The following is a 22,548-nucleotide window of genomic DNA, read 5'->3' as shown; positions in this document are numbered from 1 at the left end:
TCTCTCAATAAGTAAATAAATAAGAAAGTAGCAGTAGAGTGTGTTCAGTGAAAGTGACGGGAATGTTGGAGATAACGATCTCGGAAGTGATTCGACTCTAAGATTAGGCTAAGGTGGCTGGAGTGCAGTGGAGCTCTTGGTCATCAGCACTAAGAAAGTGAAGAAACTGAGAAACTGGTGGTAGTATATTCATGTGTTTGTCTTTCCAGGTAGCATCATGGACAAAGTATTGGGCAGCTTTGTGTGGGACACAGCTTTTTTACTATGCTGCCAAATCTCTAAAAGCTACAGAAAGAAAACATGTAAGTATTCCTCCTCTAAACTGTTAGCAGAGTTGTGCCTCCTCTCCATGGTTGTAAAGAAAGTAGTCCTAATGGAATGCGGCAAGTTGGTTTTTTTCCACATTCTAATCCAGAAGTTCTTCCGTTCTATTTCTTGTGTGAGTGGTGTGGTAGAATGATTTTACTTAGGGATACCATTCCAAAGAAAGTCTTGGAATAACTTCCATATTTAGAAGTTTCTTTTTTTGAATGCAATTTTTCCATTGAAAGATCAAAAGTGCACATTACCAATATCTATCTTGGAATCAAAACCTTCCCACGCCTGGGTTTCTTGTTCAGAAAATAGTTGACAGTTATTGCTTTGGAGTCTCAGTTCATAACACGTAAAATGTGAAAAATTGAGACCATCATCTAATGTTCTTTCCACCTCGATTTCTAATGGAGTGATTTTTCCCAACAGTAAAGAAGAACAATGGTTACTATGCTCACTGAAGTCCACTTTCTTGTGCTGCATGTTACTTAGAAGCCTCTCAGTGCTCTTTTCTCAAAATGTAAAGTCGTGCTGTAAATCTTTTCTGCATGCTGTTTTGTTTTTATATGCTAGTGATACAGTCTTTGTAAGGAAGAAATTTTCCATGTTGCATTAATAAAATCCCCTTGAGAAGAATTTTATTTCTAAGTCATGTATTTTGTGGGGAAATTAAGTGGTTTACCATACTGAGGAAAGGTAAGCTACTAAAAAAAAAAAAAAAAAATCAAGTCCTTTTACTACATATAAATTACCCAATGACATTGCATAATTCAGAGAAGCTCTTCTTTATTCTTATGGTTTCAGTTTTTTGCAATTAAACCAGAGGTGTAGAGGAGTACGTTTTTTGGTGTAAATGAATGTTGTAAGTGCATCATCACCTTCTTTCCTGTCAGCCAGACCTACACCTGTCAGTGTCCTGCATTTGGTGTTAATCAGTGCCCTGCTCTGCCTTCGGGTTTAAAGATGTATGTTTCCTTAAACAGTACATTGCTTCATTTTTTAACTATGCCTGAATGAAATCATGAATTCTGAAGTTCTGGCTTTTTTGCCCACTATTATCTTACAGTTATTTACATATAGTCCTCACATTGAAGTAAAGGACTAATTTTTGTATTTCTGGTCAAAGTGACTAATGCTCATTCACCCACCAGAGTTACACAGACTCGTTCCACCAGAACATTTTGCAGAGTAATTGCTTCTAATTAATACCGCTGTCCTCAAAGGGAGGAAAAAAGGTTGCTGTAGCTAAATGAAGTCCTTTATCTTCAGATATAGTTAACTCTTCACATAGCCACTGTGAGATGCTTGCCTCAGTTTCACTTAGTTGATGATTATAAAGTAGCTGTTCAAAATTAAATGGGTTTTTTTTCTCTAACTTTAACTAGAAAGAAGCCTAATAAAATTTGCATAGTGGCCTGTAAGGAAATCAAATTGAATGCCTAGGAAAAGGACTATATTCCTAATCTCTTGATTAAAGCTATTAAGATTAAAAAAGGAATTGTAAGAACAACATAGAAGATATAGAGAAAGGGTCATGTTCATTTTAGACTATCAATTTTAGAAGAGATGTGGCACAGGACTAAAAGCAATGAAGGAAAAACTTTGCAAAATCATTTTCAAACAAAATTAAAATATGAATTGGAAGAAAATATTGGCTATATGTAAGCAATAGATAAAGGATTAAAATCTGTTCTATAAGCACAGCACCACCTATGTAGTATTCTTGCCAAAAATGTAACCTGAATCTAATCATGAAGAAACAATCAAATCCAGATTGTGAGACATTTTACAAGACAACTGGCTTGGTAGTTAGAGAATTTGGTAGATGGATGGGGGCGGGGGGACAAGAGGACTGTTACAGGTTAAAAGAGACTGAAGAGTCTGAGAGATAAATGCAGTTGTGTATTTTTGTTGGATCCTGGAAGTGATTTTTTTTTTTTTTTGAACTACAAAGATCTTAATTGGGACAATTGAAGAAATTTAAATACGAACTTTAAAAACGACATGTCTGTTAAATTTCTTAGATACTTACGTTGTGGTTATATGGAAATACATTCGTAGAGTATACATGCTGAAATATTTAGGACTCAATATTATGATGTCTGTAGGTCAAAGAGATCAAGCAAATGCACAAAATGTAGATATGTGGGTAACCACTGACATTCTTTCAACTTCTCTGTAGTTTCAGCCTTTCAAAATTAAAAGCTAGAGGGGAAAAAAATCACTAATGAAAATAACGCCTGTTCATATGTCTACAAATGCTGAAGGAAGAAATCTGGAAGCCTACAAACCTATATTTTATTACTCTCTATACATCTTTTTTCCTATGAGGAACAGTATAAGCTTGGCAGGGTAGAATAACTGGGGAGAGAGAAGAGGACTCATATGTCTATATTTTTGGATGTTTTAAAATAACATTCACTGTAAAAATATTTTAATGGAAGTTTATTCATTGTAAGAAAAAGTTTTTGCAGGTATGTGTGAACCTATCTCTGTATGGTGCAGAAAGAATAAATATTGTTCAATTAGTTCATTTTTAAAAACCAAGACTGCACCTGAAAAGAAATCTGTAACAAAACTTAAGAGCTTCTACAACTTAGAATAAAACAGGAGGAAAGAAAAAGGGAAAGAAGAGATAAATAGAAGATAAATATAAGTGGCTAATAAACATGAAAGGATGATCGACCTCATTAGCTATCAAAAATGTAGATTAAAAAGATGCCCGTTTTTACTTTTAGGCAAAAAGTTTAAAGATTGATAATACAGCATTGGGCATGGTGTAGGGAAACACAGACTGTTATTTGCAGAAATTTAAATTGGTATTGTTTTTGTGGTGGGCAGTCTTAGTCAATATTTAACTTAATGATAACCAGCGATTCCTTATCTGATAATCTGGCCTGTGGAAATCCTTGAACAAGTGCACAAAGATACCTGTAGAAGCATATTCCTGTAGTGTTTATAATAGCAGAAATCTATAAACACTCAAAATATTTATCAATAAGGAATTACTGACAAGTGAAAACCACAAGTCAGAGTATACATACGCCCCTGTTTGTACAGATGACCTTTGAACAGCTAGGTTAGGAGCACCTACCCTGGCTCCCTCCCACTCCCGTGCAGTTGAAAATCCAGCTCCCCAAAAACTTAGCTACCAGTAGCCTACTGTTGATCAAAAGCTTTACCAATAACATGAAGAGTTTATTGACATATTTTGTATATTGTATGTGTTATATGATGTTTTCTTACAATAAAGGAGGCTGGGGGGAAATGTTAATAAAATCATAAGAAAAAAATACACTTACTGTATTGATCCAAGAACTGCATATAAGTGGACCTGCGCGGTTCAAACCCGTGTTGCTCAAGGGTCAAGAGTCAACTGTATATGAAAACGAACAGTATCAAAAAAGTCTTTGGTGAGGCACCCGGGTGGCTCAGTCGGTTAAGCATCTGACTTCAGCTTGGGTTGTGATCTTAACGTTGGTGAGTTCGAGTGCCACGTTGGGCTCTGTGCTGACAGCTCAGAGCCTGGAACCTGCTTCGGATTCTAGGTCACTCTCTCTCTTTGCTCCTCCCACACTTACTTTCTCTCTCTCTCTCTCTCTCTCTCTCTCTCTCTCTCTCTCTCTCGGTCTCTGTCTCTTTCTCTCTCAAAAATAAATAAACATTAAAAAAATAATAAAAAAAGTCTTTGGTGTAAATGCATAGACAAGGGTCCAGAGGGCTCCACCCTGAACGGTGATGAATTTTGGGGAGTGGGATGAGATTCAGCTGGTGGTCAAGGGGCACTTTTACTCCCTATGCTTTGGCCCTCTATACAAAGAGACTTACATTGCTTGAGTTACTTTTTTTTTAAGGTTAGGAAAAGAACATTGGAAAATCATGCTGTTTGCTTTGACATAAATTATAAGCTGTCAAATCAGCAGTTCTGGAATATTGCCCATTTCATTTTTGATAGTATTAAAACTTTGTAATTAGCTTTCATTTTTGTAGCACCCATGTCGTTACAAGTAATGTGCTGTGTTCGTACTTTTTCCCATTACTTTAAAATTGTGAAACATGTGAAAGGTGTGTGGTGTACATGTACACTTTAAGGAGTAATAAAATGAATGCCTTTATAACTCTCCACCCAGCATAAGAAACAGTCTTAGTGAAACCATCTACGTCTTCCCAGAGAGCATCTTCTTCCTTCTGTCCAGCCTGTCACTGTCCTGAATTTACATTCATTACTGCTTTTTTTTTTTTTTTTACTTTACAGATTTCCTTAACACATTTTTTTTAACTGTACCTGAATAGATTCACATACGTAGTCTGAAGCACTACCTTTTTTGCTTAATACTATATTGTTGAGATTCATCACTGTTGATGCATATAACTGTCATTTTTTCTTTCCACAATTGAATAGTCTTCCATTTTATGAATCTTACATAATGTATTCATCATTGTACTGTAGATAGATATTTGGATAGTTGCCAGTTTTTTGCCGTATCTAGCAGTGCCACTGTGAATATTTTTGTGTGTATGTTCTCTAGGAATGCAGATGTTCAACTTTACAAGAAAATGCCAAATAGATTTACACACTCACCAGTAGCACAGTGAGGTTGAGGCTCCTCATTGTTAACACAATACTTGTCAGGCTTTTAATTTTGGCTAATCTAGTAAATATGAAATGGCACATCATGATTTTAATTTATATACCCCTGATTGCTTAATGAGTTTGAAATTGTTTTCATGTTTATTGGTCATTCATGTGTCTTGTGCAGAATATCTGGGTAAATATTTTGCCTATTGGGTGATAGGTTTTCTAATGAATTGGTGAAAGTTCTTTATATATTCTAGACACTGATCGATTAGTAGTTATGTGTTGCAAGTATCTTCTTCCAGTTTCTAATTTGACTTGTTTTTTCAAACTTTCTTTGGGACGTCTTTTACTGAAGAGTTCTTAATTTTAAAGTAATAAAATTTATCTTTCCCTTTATGGTTAGTACTTTCTGAGTCATGTTTTCAAAATTCTTCTCTAACCTGAGATCATTAAGATATTCTGTATTTTCTACTAATGGATTTAGTTATGCATTGTGCTTTAAAATCATTGATCTACCTGGAATCAGAGACGTGTGTGTGTGTAGGTGTGTGTACGCATGAGGGAGGGAGAGGGGGGGAGAGAGAGGTGTGATAAGAAATAAGCATTCATCTTCATGTTTTTTCTGCATGGATAACCAATTTTCCTGGCATTTTTTATTGAACGATTCATTCTTCACCAGTCTGCAGAGCCCACTCTTGTCATATGAGTTTGCATCTCTGTGCCCATCTCTATGCTCTCTTCAACTTCCATTGCCCTGTCCATCCCTGTCCCGGTAGCCCATGGTCTCAAATACTGTAGCTTTATGAGTCTCGATGTTTATCAGGGCAGGTCCTACCTAATTGTTCTCAGGAGTATATTGGCTATTTCTGCTGCTTTGCCCTTGCATATAAATTTTAGAATCAGCTTATCAAGTTCCATGTAAAATCCTATTGAAATTTTTTTTTTAATGTTCTTTATTTTTGAGAGAGCGAGAGACACAGAGTGTGAGCGGGGGAAGGGCAGAGAGAGAGGGAGACGACACAGAATCTGAAGCAGGCTCCAGGCTCCCCTGCTGACAGCACAGAGCCCAACACGGGGCTCAAACCCAGGAACCGTGAGATCATGACCTGAGCCGAAGTCGATGCTTAACCAGCGGAGCCACCCAGGCACCCCAAACCCTATTGAAATTTTTATTGAAATGACACTGAATCTATAGATCAATTTAGGGAGAATCAAATAGGGAAATCTATACAAATCACACCTTTTTCTTCATCTCATGGTATTTCTTCATTGATTTATGGCTTCTTGAATACCTTTGAACTGTTACACTTTCCCGTATGCCTTGTTACATGTATTGCTCTCTTATAAATGACTATTATATTTCTAGTGTATAGAATTACATTTGACTTTCATACTGATCTTTTCCAAGCATCCTTGCTAATCAAACTTATTAATTTGGTAGGTTTGAGTGGATTTTCTGTGTCAATATTATCATCTGTGAGTAATGGCAGTTTTATTTCTTCCTTACTTTTACACCTTTTATTTCCTTTTTGTTGTCATATTAAGCTAAGTCTTCAAATTCTGTGTTGAGTGGATGTAGCAATGGTGGGCATCCTTGTCTTGATACCGATTTTGAAATGTTTTTAGAATTTTACCCTTGAGTGTGTGTATTACAGGGTTTTGATTTGGGAATTTTTTTTTTCTTTCCTGCTTTGTTTTGGTTTGGGTTTTATGTAGGTTTTGTTTGTTTGCTTGGTGGATACTCTTCATTGAATTAGAAACTTCTCTTCCATTCCTAGTCTATCACAGACTTGCATTATATTTTACCAGATGGTTTTATTTTGCATCAGCTGAGTTGAGCGTATTTTTTCTTTTTAATCTGTTAATATGGTGATTTGCTTTAATAATTTTTCTATAAATTAAAAAAAGATTTTTCTAAAGTTGAACTGATCTTACTTTCTTGAAATAAACCCAACTTAGTTGCATTAGTTGATTTCTAACATTAAATCAACCTCACATTCCTCGGATAAATCCAGCTTGTCTTATATATCAGCTTTTTATACACCAATGCTTAATATTTTTTCATTTATGTTTATGAATGTGATTAACCTAATTTTCTGTTCCTTTATAACAGCCCTTTTTTCATTACATTTATTTCATGGTATGTATAACTTTAAAAACAAGAATAGAAAAGTAACAAACATGCCAAGAATACCTTCTTTTTGAGAAATACAAGTAAGAATATACTATTAAGAATTGTCTGATAGCATTGCTGACTTAGTAAATCATCAGGTTTAAGATAACAACCCGTATTACATTGTACACGTTAAACTTCCACAGTGTTGTATGTTAATTACATCTCAGTAAAGCTGAGTAAGAAAAGATGACACCTTGATTAAAATGCAGGTATGTTTCCTATAAGCAAGGAGTGAGGGGCAACATAGTAAGGAACAGAAAAAAACAACATAGATGAATTTACCAAACCCAGCAAAAGATCATGCTTTTAGGTAATTGAGACTCAGACAGTTACACTTTGATAAAGAGTTGAAGCTATGAAGAATCTGGAAAGTAGGAGACTACCTAAAGAGGGCATACTTAAATGGAGTTTAGTTGTAAGTAAAAGGCTGTGAGCAGACTTGACCAACATGGAGTCACAAATCTCACCTCTCAGTGGGAGAAACTGAAAATATGCTCACTCTTAAGGTTTGTTTAGGATGAGCCATAAATTTTGTGTTTCCATTAATTATCTGTTTATCTCTCAGTTCAAATCAACATCGAATAAGAACGTATCCGTGGTGGGATGGATGGTGATGATGGCTGATGACCCAGAACACCCAGATCTCTTCTTGCTGACTGACTCTGAGAAAGGTGAATCATTAGAATAACTAGGGTTTAAGGTACTGCGTGTACATAACGTTCAGCTGGCCAAAACCTAGTTTAAGTGGAATACTTGACCAGGAACATGTTTGTATAGTTTTATGTCTTGGAAATATTTCTGTCACATAATGTGTAGTAATGATGCCAATATTTTTAGATATCAGTATCTATTATAAGCATATTTTCTTTGCTACATGGTCATAAACTTGAAATCAAAAGCCCAAGTAATCCCTAGAGAGCTAAGAACCAGGGAGGGAGGGAGGGAAGGAGGGAGTTGGAGAATCTATAGGCCATGATTTGCCATATGTGCAGCACCCCTTCATTTGTACCCTGAAATTATTATTCTTAAGTTCTAAATGTGACAGAGGTTGTCCTCTAAATGATTTTTATTCCATTATTTTTAATTAAATTAATTGGTTGACTCCTATCACTTTCAAAATATGATTTATAATACTTTGCTTGCAATGTAGAGAGAGACTTAAAAATGAAATTATTGGCTGTTGACTATAGGAGTTTTTCAAGTGGATCTGAGAAGTTAGACAGTGGGCCAATTAGAATCCGATCCTACCTCCTGACCCTGTGTGCATCTCTAAGTGGAGACCACAGGCAGCCATCAGAACAGATCTTTACATGATTGCTGCTCTTCCTTCCTAACAACTGCCAGCTCTTGATGAGCACCTCAAAGGAAGCTAGACTGGAAATTCTTTCATATCTGCCCAGAATCTTCCACTGCAGCAACTCACCACTGAAATTATACTTCTTGACTGTACAGTTATATTTTGATGTCTGTTTATTCAGAATGTATTTTACATCAACAGATACTCTGCTTTTAGGATTTTATAGTATTTTAAGTGAAAACTGAAGCAAATATGTTAGATACAGAAAAAAATCATAGTAGCAAAATGTCTCATTTGAGATTCAATAGATTGATTTATAGAGTTAAGGACTCTCTACTCAGTATTCTAAATTCAAAGTCCCTGCCCTACTCCCCAAATCCCAAAGACATTATTCATAAAATTACATTTTAAGATCATTTTCATTGGGTTTACTTAACAAATTCTTTATTTTCTTTCAGTTCCCTTAGTGTAGCTTGATAGAACTATTTCCAAGTTGCCGAGGTTTTTGTGACATCTGAACTAATGGCCTTCTGTTAGGGAGGAGAAAGTAGATAAACGGCAGCTGTGACCAGCTTAACTGTAGATGTGCCTTCTATTCAGGTTGATCTAACGTCTGCATCTAAATTCAGCAAGTAAAACAGTATTATTGAACATTAAACATTTGATGAAGAAAAACTGTTGCTTCTGAAAGTGAAAAAGTCCTTTGAGTGTTCAAGTCTCAAAGGAAAGCTCTATCATGGCTAAATAAAGGTCAGGCTCTTGGACCATCGAATGCAATTATAAAGGAAAGAATAGAATTCAGTACGAATTGGGAAATAAAAAGAACTTAGGTCCATGAAAAAAGAGAATAAAGCTCAACTTAGGGCAGGCTTCATTCAGTACATGAATCCTTTCTTTTTTCAGTTTATTACCTTAATATATACGATTATATAAGATATATTTATTATGTGTCAGTCTTGAATTAGCATAAGTTCTAAATACACACAAAATGGATGAATTTCTAATTTTCTAAAAGAGGAAAACATGGTTTTTCAGATTTTCCCAGCAAGCCCTCAGTAGACCTGGCAATCTGTAATAATTTTGGCAACTGTAACCAAAAACTAAGAGCATAGTTGATACTGATGTTAGGTAATTAATCCCTAATTACAGTAGATACTTGGTGTTTAAGTGTCAAACATGTTAAAGTATTTTGCCTGTAAAAACTTAATATTTGGGGCACCTGGGTGGCGCAGTCGGTTAAGCGTCCGGCTTCAGCCAGGTCACGATCTCGCGGTCCGGGAGTTCGAGCCCCGCGTCAGGCTCTGGGCTGATGGCTCAGAGCCTGGAGACTGTTTCCAATTCTGTGTCTCCCTCTCTCTCTGCCCCTCCTCCGTTCATGCTCTGTCTCTCTCTGTCCCAAAAATAAATAAACGTTGAAAAAAAAATTTTTTTTTAAAAAAACAAAAAAACTTAATATTAACATATTCTTCACTCTCCGCCACACACACACAAATCTAGAGGAGCCAAACAATTCTTTTATTTAGGTACACTTTAAAGAGCATTTAAGGAGACAAAAGTACTTCTCTGCTGATTCATAAACAGCAAAACGGTGGCTTTTGGAATTAACGATAGCATGTGAATGTAGCACTGAGAACTCTTCTTTTTATTTATATCAGAAGATCAGGTGTTCGAGGCACAGAATTCTGAAACTGAGAATTCTAGTCATGTTTTAGTTTGCTCTCTGGTATCTGCCCGAATTATTATATGTCAGAGGCCTTAAAATTTTGTTATTTTCCCCTTGTTTTTGGTAATTTTAGGAAATTCGTACAAGTTTCAAGCTGGCAGCAGAATGAACGCGATGCTGTGGTTTAAGCACTTGAGTGCAGCCTGCCAGAGCAACAGACAGCAGGTGAGCCGCTCGCCTCCATCCCCATGGTGGGCCCGGACATGGGCCCGGACAACCAGTTCCGAAGGGGAGTAAGGAGACCAGTTTTAAGAATGAAGAGGGAAAACAGTATTGTTTTTATGCTTTTTCTTGTTGTCAGTGGTCAGCAAGATAGGAAGTCCACATTTTAGTGAGGAGATAGTCAATAAAAAGTGAACAAAGAGGGGTGCCTGGGTGGCTCAGTTACGCGTCCGACTCTTGATTTCGCCTCAGGGCAGGATCTCCCAACTCGTGAGATCAAACCCAGGTTACGCTCTGTGCTGACAATGCAGAGCCTGCTTGGGATTTTCTCTCTTCTCTCTTTCTGCCCTTTTCACTCTCTCTTCTCTCTCTACTCTCTCTCAAAATAAATAAAATTTTTTAAATGTACCAAAAAATGAACAAATAGAATTTGAACTGCTGAAAACTGTATATAGAACTATACAAACTATATAAAAAATAGTTATGTGATATGGAGAGATGAGAGTAGACACCACTTTTTTTTTTATTAACTCCTAAAATTATTCATTTAATTTTTTTTTTCCTTTAAATCCAAGTTAGTTAACATATAGTGTCATAATGACTTCAGGAATAGAATTTAGTGATTCATCACTTACATATAACACCCAGTGCTCATCCCAGCAAGTACCCTCCTTAATACCCATCACCCATGTAGCCCATCCCCCACCCAACACCCTGCCAGCAAACCCCCTTTGTTCTCTGTATTTCAGAGTTTCTTATGGTTTGTCTCCCTCTCTGTTTTTGTCTTATTTTTGCTTCCCTTCCCCTATATTCACCTGTTTTGTTACTTAAATTCCACATATGAGTGAGATATGGTATCTGTCTTTCTCTAATTTCACTTAGCATAATACACTCTAGTTCCATCCACGTAGTTGCAGATGGCAAGATTTCATTCTTACTGATCGCCGAGTAATATTCCATTATACGCGCGCGCACACACACACACACACACACACACACACACACACATATCACATCTTCTTTATCCATTCATCAGTCAGTGGACATTAGGCTCTTTCCATACTTTGGCTATTGTCAGTAGTGCTGCTATAAACATCGGGGTGCATGTGTCCCTTTGAATCAGCACTCCTGTATTCTTTGGATCAATACCTAGTAGTGCAATTTCTGGGTCGTAGAGTAGTTCTATTTTTAATCTTTTAAGGAACCTCCACACTGTTTTCCAGAGTGACTGCAACAGTTTGCCTTCCCTGCAGCACAAAAGGGTTACTCTTTTTCCACATCCTCACTAACACCTGTTGTTGCCTGAGTTATTAATTTTATTTTTAAAATTTTTTTTAAAATGTGTGTTTATTTTTGAGAGAGAGAGGGAAAGACAGAGCGTGAGCAGGGAAGGAGCAGAGAGCAAGGGAGAGGCAGAATCCTAAGCAGGCTCCAGGCTCTGAGCTGTCAGCAGAGTCCAACACGGGACTCCAAACCACGAACCACAAGAGCATGACCTAAGCTGAAGTTGGAAGCTTAACCAACTGAGCCATCCAAGCCCCCACTGAGTTGTTAATTTAATTTTATTTATTTTTAAAAATTATTTTTAATGTCTATTTATTTTTGAGAGAAAGCCAGACAGACTGTGAGCAGGGGAGGGTCAGAGAGAGAGGGAGACACAGAATCTGAAGCAGGCTCCAGGCTCTGAGCTGTCAGCACAGAGCCCAACATGGGGCTTAAACTTACAAACCAGGAGATCGCAACCTGAGCTGCAGTCGGATGCCAAACAAACTGAGCCACCCAAGTGCCCCCCTGAGTTGTTAATTTTAGCCATCTGACAGGTATGAGGTGGTATCTCACTGTGGTTTTGATTTTATTTCCCTGATGATGCGTGATGTTAAGCATCTTTTCATGTGTCTGTTGACCATCTGGATGTCTTCTTTGGAGAAGTGTCTATTCATGTCTTTTGCCCGTTTCTTCACTGGATTATTTGGTTTTTGGGTGTTGAGTTTGATAAGTTCTTTATAGATTTTGGATACAAACCCTTTATCTGATGTGTCATTTGCAGATATCTTCTCATTCTGTCTGTTGCCTCTTAGTTTTGTTAGTTGCTTCCTTTGCTGTGCAGAGACTTTTTATCTTGATGAGGTCCCAATAGTTCATTTTTGCTTTTGTTTCCCTTGCCTCTGGAGACATGTCAAGTTAAGAAGCTGCTGCAGCCGAGGTCAAAGAGGTTGTTGCCTGTTTTCTCTTCTAGGATTTTAATGGCTTCCTGTCTTGCGTTTAGGTCTTTCATCCATTTTGAGTTTATTTTTGTGTATGGTGTAAGAAAGTGGTCCAGGTTCATTCTTGTGTATGTTGCTGTCGGTTTTCCCAATACCGTTTGCTGAAGAGACTGTTTTTTCCTTTGGATATTCTTTCCTGCTTTGTCAAAGATTAGTTGACCATATGTTTGTGGGTCCATTTGTGGGTTCTCTATTCTGTTCCATTAATCTGTGTGTCTGTTTTTGTGTCAATACCATACTGTCTTGATGATTACAGTTTTGTAATACAGCTTGAAGTCCAGGATTGTGATGCCTCCAGCTCTGGTTTTCTTTTTCAGGATTGCTCTGGCTATTCAGGGTCTTTTCTCTGGTTCCATACAAATTTTAGGATTGTTCTAGTTCTGTGAAGAATGCCGCTGTTATTTTGACAGGGATTGCATTGAATATGTGGATTGTTTTGTGTAGCGTTGACATTTTAACAATATTTGTTCTTCCAGTCTATAAGCACAGAATGTTTTTTCATTTTTTTGTGTGTCTTCCTCAGTTTCTTTCATAAGCTTTCTATAGTTTTCAGTGTATAAATTTTTCACCTCTTTGGTAGATTTATTCCTAGGTATTTTATGCTTTTGGTACAGTTGTGAATGAGATTGATTCCTTGATTTCTCTTTCTGCAGCTTCATTATTGTTGTATAGAAATGCAACTGATTTCTGTACATTGACTTAATATCCTGCAACTTTGCTGAATTCATATATCCGTTCTAGCAGTTTTTTGGTGGAGTCTTTTGGGTTTTCCACATACAGTATAACGTCATCTGCGAAGAGTGAAAGTTTGACGTCCTCCTTTCTGATTTGGATGCCTTTTATTTCTTTGTGCTGTCTGATTGCTGAGGCTAGGACTTACAACACTATGTTGAATAACAGTAGTGAGAGTGGACGTCTTTGTCGTGCTCCTGACCTTAGCGGGGAAAGCTCTCAGTTTTTCCCCACTGAAGATGATACTGGCTGTGGGTCTTTCATATATGGCCTTTATGATCTTGAGGGTATGTTCTTTCTTTCCCTACTTTCTTGAGAGTTTTTATCAAGAAAGGATGCCATATTTAGATACAACTTTAAATAAGAGCGAGGGGCACCTGGGTAGCTCAGTCGGCTCAGGTCATGATCTCACAGTTCATGAGTTCCAGCCCCCCATCAGGCTCCGTGCTGATAGCTCAGAGCCTGGAGCCTACTTCAGATTCTGTGTCTCCCCGTCTCTCTGCCCCTCCCCAACTCATGCTCTTTCTTTCTCTCAAATATAAATAAACATTAAAAAAGAATTTAAGGGGGGCCTGGGTGGCTCAGTCGGTTGAGCGTCCAACTTCGGCTCAGGTCAGGTCTCGTGGTTCACAAATTTGAGCCCCACATCGGGCTCTGTGCTGATAGTGAAGAGCCTGGATCCTGCTTCAGATTCTCTCTCTCTCTCTCTCTCTCTCTGTCTCTCTCTGCTCCTCCCTGGCTCGTGCTCTAACTCCCTCAAGAGTAAATAATAAGCATAAAAAAATTTTTTTTAATTTAATAAAGAAAGAATGAGCACAAAGATCTCCCGGAAGACATTGACATGAATAACAAGAAGGAGCAGCCATGTGAAGATTAACGGGAACAGAGGTCTGGTAGAGGGAACAGAAAGTTCAAAGTTCCTGAAACTGAAATGAGCTTAAGATGTTCAAAATAGGCAAATGCGGCCATGTTGGTAGAATATAGTGAGAGGCAAAGGAATATAGCCCCAGAGAGGGTAAATTTAGATGGCACTTTAATAAAAATTACTCTGATTCCTCTTTATTCTATTGACTAGATGCAGGTTCCTATAGTTGTAGTGAAACCCCCCCCCCAAAAAAAAACCCATGGGTTTGTTTTTATTTTACTGAAACAAAGATGGTCTAATTCAGAGGCTGTAGCTGCAAAGAAGGATGAAGCCACGGTGTTGTTTTCCCCAAACCCTGCTGCAGATCTAAAGTTGAACCATGAACTGTTAGAGCAGACATGAAATAAAGATAGCTGCGGTTATGGAAATATGTGTAGATTTTTTTATACACCAGTTTTTAGTTGAGTATATTTGAAGACCATTGACTTAAGGTACCAAAATTCAGAAGTGTTATCTGTAGCTAATTTTGAATAATGTAATAGACTATATAAGTTTATATCATTTATAAAAGTATTTTTCACCCTATGCTGTCAGGCCCTAAGTTATTACCCCTTTTTTGATAAAGGAAGAAACTAAGTCTCAGACATGCTAAGTGACCTACACAAGGTCAAACAAGTAAATACCTCTATTCTTTAGATCCAGTCTTTCTAAATTTTGTTAGAATAGGCCTTGTTCTCTTAGTGTTTTCGTTTTAGATATATATAGGAAAGACTAAGAGCAGTATTTGATAGCATTTTTAGCACCCTCCATTAAGAAGGAAATGATCTAGAACAAAGATAACCTTCTTGCCTCTGTCAGGTTAGTGTCTGGGACAGAATAAAGGAAACAGACCTCCTTTTGCCTGGACTAAGGTTACGTGCAATGCAGCATAACTTACATTCTTTAAATGTGCTTAAGGTATTAAGTGTCATTTTTTTTAATCTCAGATTTCAAAATTAATCTAGAAAGTATATGCATAAAGGTTCAATTTCTTTTACTATATTAGTAGACCTTCCAGCTGAAAAAGTCAACCAAATGTGATGTGTGTAAATGGGTTTTATTCATTTTTCTCTATACTTGGAAGAATTAGAGTAGCAGAAAATGTATAAATAGAAGCTGTGAAATTTGAAAATTTTTAATAGAAGACTCTGACTCAAATACAACACCTTAAATCACATTCAAGGAACTTAGGAGGAAATGAGCTTATGCTTTATTTAAATATGGGTTTTTTATCACCAGACCTGAGAATTTGTACTTTAAGCACTTTTGAGCATTTGTATTGTAATTTTTTTTTAAGTTTATTGATTTATTTTGAGATAGAGACAGCACAAGCCAGGGGAGGTTCAGAGAGAGAGCTTGAACTCATGAACGTGAGATCATAACCTGAGTCAAAATCATGAGTCAGACGCTTAACCAACTGAGCCACCCAAGTGCCCCTGTATTGTATTTGATTTATAATTCAATTGTAAATGTATTGTTAAGGAATTTTTTCATTCCAAAGATGACACATGTAGGAGACTCGCCCACCTTTTTTTTTTTTTTTTTTTTTTTGCGTATCCTAGGATTTTCAGGAAAAGATTGCTAAAGTGTGAGAGCTGTTAAGCTGTTTTAAAGGACAGAGAAAGGACCGTTGAAATAGGGGTATCTCTCCCAGCACACTGATAAGAAAACTGATAGTAAAGGTTAAGAGTGTATTTTAATATGGTGAAAACCTCATTAGTCCTTGACTAGAGGACTCATCAACTGATTTTTAAAAACAATATATATTCCTATTTCGAAGAGTTATTGTGGAATTTCTCCTCATTAAAATGTGGACTTCGTGGCTTGCTGTTGATTTCTGTAAGGAATGAAATTTGATTCCATCCACTCTATAGGCAGCAAACTATTATATAACCTGTTGATTTTTTTTTTTCAGAGTCACAAAGTGTCAGATCAGAATTTATCTAATGATAAGTTTTATTCTTTCATATGTATTTTCATGATGACTTCACAAAGAAATTCTTTGTAACGTTCATTATAAAATGACCTGTGATTTTAAAATGTGAATGTAGAAACTCATGGTGATACACATAATGAGAAAATAGGTGACAACAAGCACATTTGTGTGAGTCTCACCCTACTTGAGCCGAACTTCTTTTCTGATTCATTTTTTTCACTCAGCAAGCATCTGCTGAGCCCCTGTGTTAGACAAGAAAGACACCGTCTCCACCCTTTCTCCTGTTCCAATTTCAGTTTTTTGGAAAGAGAGTATTAACTCAGTGATTTTCTCAAAAATGTTCTAGCATATTTTATTCATTATTCATAAATGATTGCAGTACCTTCTGTCAAATTCCTTTTATAAAGAGATATTTGGGCTTACTTAAAATGACAAGAAAAGATAAGAAATAATACTTTGAAAAACAACTTTTAAATACTATCAGTTTTGTGATGCTTATATTTTTAAGGTTCCTACAAACTTGATGACTTTTGAGTAAAAGCCTAAGAAAGAAGCGAGGTGAACTATTGCCCCTAAGTAAAAGCAAGGAGCTGATGAAAGCGCCAGCTATAACCAGTTCTGTGCCAGGAGGAGCCCAGAGGCTCCGTCTCAGCCTTTGGAGTTCTGAACCAAAAAAGCACTAATTTCAGGGAATGAAGTGAGATATTCCCAGAGAACAAATTGGAGTTACACAACAAACTGCCATGGACCGCGCTTCTTTTCTCCGAACTGACTTGCAGAAACCACTGCCTTAAAAGAATGAAAGGGAAACCAACATGAAACACCAAATAGTGCGTGTGACTCTTCCGGCGGTGCTGTGCTTGGGATAGATCATAGCTGATTTGCATTTCTTTTAACTTTGTACTAATTTTGGAGGGGGGAATCGCCTTTTTTAGAAACACTTTAAAAAGGAAAAACATATTTCTTATGGGTCATGTGAGGGGCTGGTTTTGAACTGAGGTGTGAAGATACCCTGCCCAAGTAGGATGCTGCCAGCAGCCTACCTGAAAGGCTGCTTTGGCTTCCAGTAATCTGCAGCCTCACTGGCTTTCCCACAGCAAGAGTTTAGGAATTAGACGTGTTCACAATGTGAGTGGTTGGGGTGTGTTCGGGGTTGGGGGTGGGGTTTGCTTTGAATGAGGGGAGTTTTTTTTAGACACTAAAGTTCTGAAATATAGTACTGTATGGGGAACCTCATTTCCTGCAGGAGGCATAAAGGCTGAGTGTTCCTGTTTCAGACGCTCTTTCGAGTGGGCTCCAGAAAACATGGTTGTTTTTAACTGGGTTTGAAGTTTAGCCTTTTATTTGAATTCATTGTTGGACCACAGATCTGCTTAGGAAAGAACCGTAATCCCAACCTAAACTTTTCTGAGATTTTACAGTAACTACATTTTTTTCAAGTTAATTGAATTAACCCTTCTGCCAGTCACTGGTGATTTTTGTTATCAAGATGATGTATTGATATTTCATCAGAATATTTTCTTTTACAGGGTGTAATGTATACAATGCCAGTTTTTTTTTTATTAGTCATTTTCATTATTTTTGTTAAATAGGAGATTCAGGGTCACATTTGTTTATAAGAGCTTCTACATGTGTATGTGTGTATGTATTTTATTATAAGGCATACGAAATAATTTTAAAAGGGAAAAAGGGGAAAGATTGAGATTCTGGGAATCTTCAGTTTATCAAAACTTTCCTTCTCCCATAACTTTCCTTTATAAAAAACATTTTTCTGAAAACTTACTGTTGGTCCCTGCCATGAAACCATTATTTCATCAGTAGTTGACCAAGCTGTTTTGTGAGAGCTCTTCTACACGACAGTACATTTAATTTCCAGAATAAATGTTGAATTGCAGAAAGAAAAAAAAGTTCAAAGGTGAACTGCCTTAGAGTTTTAACAAAAAAATGGCACTTGGACAATAGCTATGTGTTAGATGCTGTAAGCTCATGGGGCACTGTGTAATTTAGCAGTGGCCCAGAGTAAGAAATGCTTTTTGACTGATACCTTCCAATAAACTTGTAATACTTTGGGCCTCACATAAAATTTCTTACATTTGCATTCTTAGAGAGTTTTATACTTTTTTTAATCATCAATATTTCACTCTTGAAACTTAAATAGAAAATATTGCCCACAGAATAATTAGCTAAAAATCTATCCAAAGAAAAGTAGAAGAGCTTTTGGGAAAGGATATGAACAGTTCAAATATTTTTCTCATATAGCACAGTTAGAAATACCATTATTTCTGGTTTTGTGGAAAGTGACAGAGGCTAGAGAGGGCAAAATGTTGCCTGTGGTAAATGATTTTTCAGTTAACGACCTCCCAGGCTGAACCCACGTCAGGTACATAGAAAGATACCACGTGCATAGCCAACAGTATTACTATATAGACCTTGCACATCTTTCTTTGGTTTTGCATTTTTAAAAAATTCCTTAATTTGTCTATTTCTCTTCAGAAATAAGTGTTTTTAACAGTGTATGTGCTTTTTTAAAATACTGTGGATGAAAACCCTGTGGATTTTTTACTATTATGTTCTCATAAATAAGCTAAAGTAGATATGTTGTAGGTTAACCATATTTGTGGAGATTTGCAACTGAAGTCAGAGCCTGACATCACACAGTTTTGCCAAAGAGAGAGCTAAACTGGAAGACGTGTTTGATATTTTCAGCTCTAAACGTTAAGGGATGCTTGCACAGAGAAAGAGTAGCGTTCAAATGTGGTGGACAGTCCCCGTACGGGATTGTGGCCTCCGGCTGACCGAAACTCTTAACAGAACTGTGCAGTAGAAGTAGCCATTGCTCTTCTGTCTTCAAATTTGTCTATTCAAAAGATTATACGTTGCTTTTGAGGATTATTTTAGCATTTGAAGCAAATGGAAACCAGTGAAAGCAGGGAATTAAAATAGCATAGGTGAATTTTTGATCTATAATTCACCAAATGATCTAACAATTGAAACAAAGAAAATAGGTCACCAAAATAATATTAAATATTTAGGTAGTTTATTAGTAGAAAGATGAAATTTTTTCCTCTTATTAAGCCTACGCTTAATAAATTAGTAAACGAGTGACTCAAAAGCTTGAGATTTCTATCAATATTACACTCATTTTTTTCTCCTAGCCGAGAACAACTCATTAGAAATTCCATTATAATTTAAATTTAAGCTAGTTTACAATAAGCATAAATATTGGCATATTATACTGCCTGGTGTAGTAGTATATAATACTAGCCAAAATACAATTTGAGGCACATGTAATTTAACAGTTTATTTGAACACGGAAGCTTATTTTTCATACAGAAGTAACATCAGTTTTTAAAATACAACTATAAAAATACCTGCATAATAATGGCCTTCAGAGCACTAGCTTCAGTTTCATGCCCCCTCTGGGGTTTGGACTTTGCTGTTTTGTTTTCTTTTCTTTTCTTTTTTCCCCAGAGGTATTATTTTTACCGTGATCTTCAAACTATAAGAATTGAAAGAGAACTCATCAAACACACCTTCCTATAGCATTTTCCTCACTATGTAAATATTATTAATTTTATAAACATTAAAAAAAGGGATCCCAACAATTTGAGTATTTTTTTTTCTCCCTAGGACTGTGCTTCAATGACAATCTTTTTTTTTTTTTCCTTCTGCATAAAAAATGCCATATGACTATTGCACTACCTTCTGTATGGACTGTTATGGTATTGGGTCCCCCGGTATGTCAAGAGTTAGGGTGTTTATAGCTACAGAGTTTTAATAAGTGGCTTTATTCCTCTTCTGGGTGACTTACAAAAGAGCCCAAGGAGCACTATTGTTGCAGAAGGAATGTTTACAGTCTCTAGTGTCTACACTGTGTATTAGTTGACACGGGGGCCCTTGAAGAACAGCCTAGCCTGTCGCTCTCTTGGGGTTACTAGAATTTACCTGGCCAAATGACTTGAGCAGAAGTCTTTTTTTTTTTTTTTCTTAAGATTAAATCTGTAAACTATACACCTTTACTGCTGAAAACAAAACTATAAAGCGTCGTATTAATTGGAAATCAATAATAATAGTAGACTTAATCTATTAACTTCTTAAAAGAATATATCCATTATTGATTTTCTTCTTGTTTTTTGAGGCACGTTCCTTTCCACCCAGTTTTTAAACCAACCCGTTACCTTCTGCAAATGCAGGGTACCAGTGTTGCTTAACAGAAGGTAATTTTTAATAAAAGAAATCTTCTGCTTCAAAGGATCTCTTTTTGAAAATGAAGATGAATTCAGCTGTGCCCCAGTGGAACTATAGTATTGCTGTCACATGGACAAACGATCCAAAGCAAGTGGTGAGGTTTACCTGACTTCTTCGGTGGTCTTTTAGGGTTTGTTTTTATTTTCTCTCTCTTCTTTTATACTGGTTTTTTCAGACATAGTAAATTTATGGTTTTACAGCCAGAGTGATACTCTGTTTTTTCTAAGCTTTGAGAAAAAACATTGTTACTTAATCGCATTGAGGATCATTGTTTTCCACGTGAAGTCAACCTTTTTTAAATGATTTAATAAGTACTCTTTGGTTTTGCTCCCCTAAAAATGGCTTGTGACTAAAGTGACCTTTTTTTTTTTTTTTCCCATTCCGAGGATTCTAATGAAAGATATGTGCATGCAAACTCTTTCAGGTTATTGAAAGCAATTTCATTATACCAGTATCTCAAGTGGTAGTGTGGGGAAAATTTGGTCAGTGCCTTAACAATTTGAGGACCAATTTTAGGGCATCGAATACGACGATAATCCTCTGCCCTGTTGCTTGTCGGATTTCAGGAGTGTGTGCTATCCTGTGTCCACCAGCTTACTCCTTCTCACAGCAGGTGCAAGACAGTCTGTACACAGGCCTCCAGGCAGTTGCTGTCCTCCTTGGTCTTGATTCTTCTTTAGACGGGCTCCCTCCCTGCCCCTCTCCTGCCAGGGGAGATTAAAACGAAACCCGCCCAAATCAACCTTTAGATGCGCGCTTATAATATGAACAGCTTTGAAGAGCATCCATCCAGCTGAGTTTGGTTTTATTTTGTGTTGTTGATGTTGTCGTTTTGAGCATAGATTTAATTCTAAAGACCTTTCAGAAAATCCCTAGAAGAATACATTATAGCCAGAAGGATTTGTTGAGAATCTTATTAAAGCTACTGAAATCTTGTAATGATAATCTCTTTGACAAAAAAGTGAAATTTAGATTGGTTCGTTCTTACATTTAAATAAGACTCAGAACAAACAGGCAGTCACTTAACCTACCAGTTCTTGTTTGCTTGAAAATACTATTGCAGGAAAGTGAAAATAACTCTAATGTCTAAATTAAAGGGAAGCTAAGAGACTAAACTAGCTTTCTCAATCAAAACAAAACTTGGAAACGTTTTGCTTCTGAGACTCTTGCAAGATATGGAACGACTGTTGTTCAACTGAGTCAAGATGCTATTTTCACATTTTTTAAGGGCTAATATGTTTCAGAATACAGAAGTAGATATCGTCTTTAAAGAATTAACTGATCCTTAAGGGTTATTAACAGGATTTAAATTTTGATTCTAGTCACCTGGCCTTGCAGAGTGGTGATGGGATGAAAGGAATGGAATGCATATAGTGCTTTGGGATGAGACTTTTAATAGACCAGAGAGATTTTCATAAATATTATCTGTGTTTTAGATACTAACAAATATTAACTTTCCCCTAAAGATATCACCTATCAGAACTACTCATAAATAGAGTCCAGTAATCATCGACTTATCAGGTCTGACACAGTAGCTGCTCATAAATCACCAGACTCTCAAGAGTTTCTACATCTTGATTATTGACAAATTTATTGTTTTATAGCCCAGTGCAGTGTGTATGTGTGGGGAGGACCAGGAAACTCGTTCACAATGTCATCTAAAGGAGATAAACATCTGTGGGCATAAATATCCCAGTGATGATAATATACAGGAAAACACAAGCCATTTTTATTCTTCTTTATCCCGGTTAACCTGAGGTACTCCCGTGATGAAGCACTCAGTTGCACTATGACCTCCCTGAGCGATGTGCAGCTTGGTTCCTCTCTCATTTTTTGTTTCTGTTTAACATGCAGATGTGAGTGTGAGATCTTCAGTGTGTTTGCATAAGCTAACTTAAAATGAATTTAAGTACAGTTTTCTGAAATATTTCTATTGAAATAAATTACTTAAAAATACAGATTGTGTGGGGATAATTTGTTGCCATATTTATATTTTTATCATTAACTTTTTTTTTAATCTTCTTATTATTTACTTATTTTGAGAGAGGGAGAGTACAAGCTGCGGAGGGGCAGAGAGAGGGAGAGAATCCTGAAGCGGTGCTCAATCCCACGGGCTGTGAGGTCACGATCTGAGCCGAAATGAAGAGTCGGACGCTTAACCAACTGAGCCACCCAGGCTCCTGGATCACTAACTTTTGAAATGCATTTCATCATT

General features: G+C 36.7%; 1 protein-coding gene across 6 annotated transcripts in view; it reads left to right on the top strand.

Moving 5' to 3' along the window:
- The window catches only part of RALGPS2 (Ral GEF with PH domain and SH3 binding motif 2), a 170,686-nt gene extending 148,397 nt beyond the window's left edge, over positions 1 to 22,289 (top strand). For 4 of the 6 annotated variants that reach the window (XM_040446657.1, XM_040446661.1, XM_040446658.1 and 1 more), the window contains 4 exons: positions 210 to 302; positions 7,633 to 7,738; positions 10,161 to 10,252; positions 16,065 to 16,268. In XM_040446657.1, the coding sequence (XP_040302591.1) occupies positions 210 to 302; positions 7,633 to 7,738; positions 10,161 to 10,252; positions 16,065 to 16,157 (384 nt within the window). In that variant the 3' untranslated portion in view covers positions 16,158 to 16,268. Of the gene's footprint in view, positions 1 to 209; positions 303 to 7,632; positions 7,739 to 10,160; positions 10,253 to 16,064; positions 16,269 to 16,593 lie in introns of those variants that run through there. The other 2 variants (XM_040446660.1, XM_040446662.1) reach the window with 1 other exon arrangement.
- The last annotated feature ends 259 nt before the right edge of the window (positions 22,290 to 22,548 follow it).

The sequence above is a fragment of the Herpailurus yagouaroundi genome, unplaced genomic scaffold (genome assembly GCF_014898765.1).
Source record: "Herpailurus yagouaroundi ecotype Mexico unplaced genomic scaffold, PumYag 195, whole genome shotgun sequence".
In the NCBI taxonomy this organism is placed as follows: Eukaryota; Metazoa; Chordata; class Mammalia; order Carnivora; family Felidae; genus Herpailurus; species Herpailurus yagouaroundi.
This window is presented reverse-complemented; position numbering and strand designations above follow the sequence as displayed.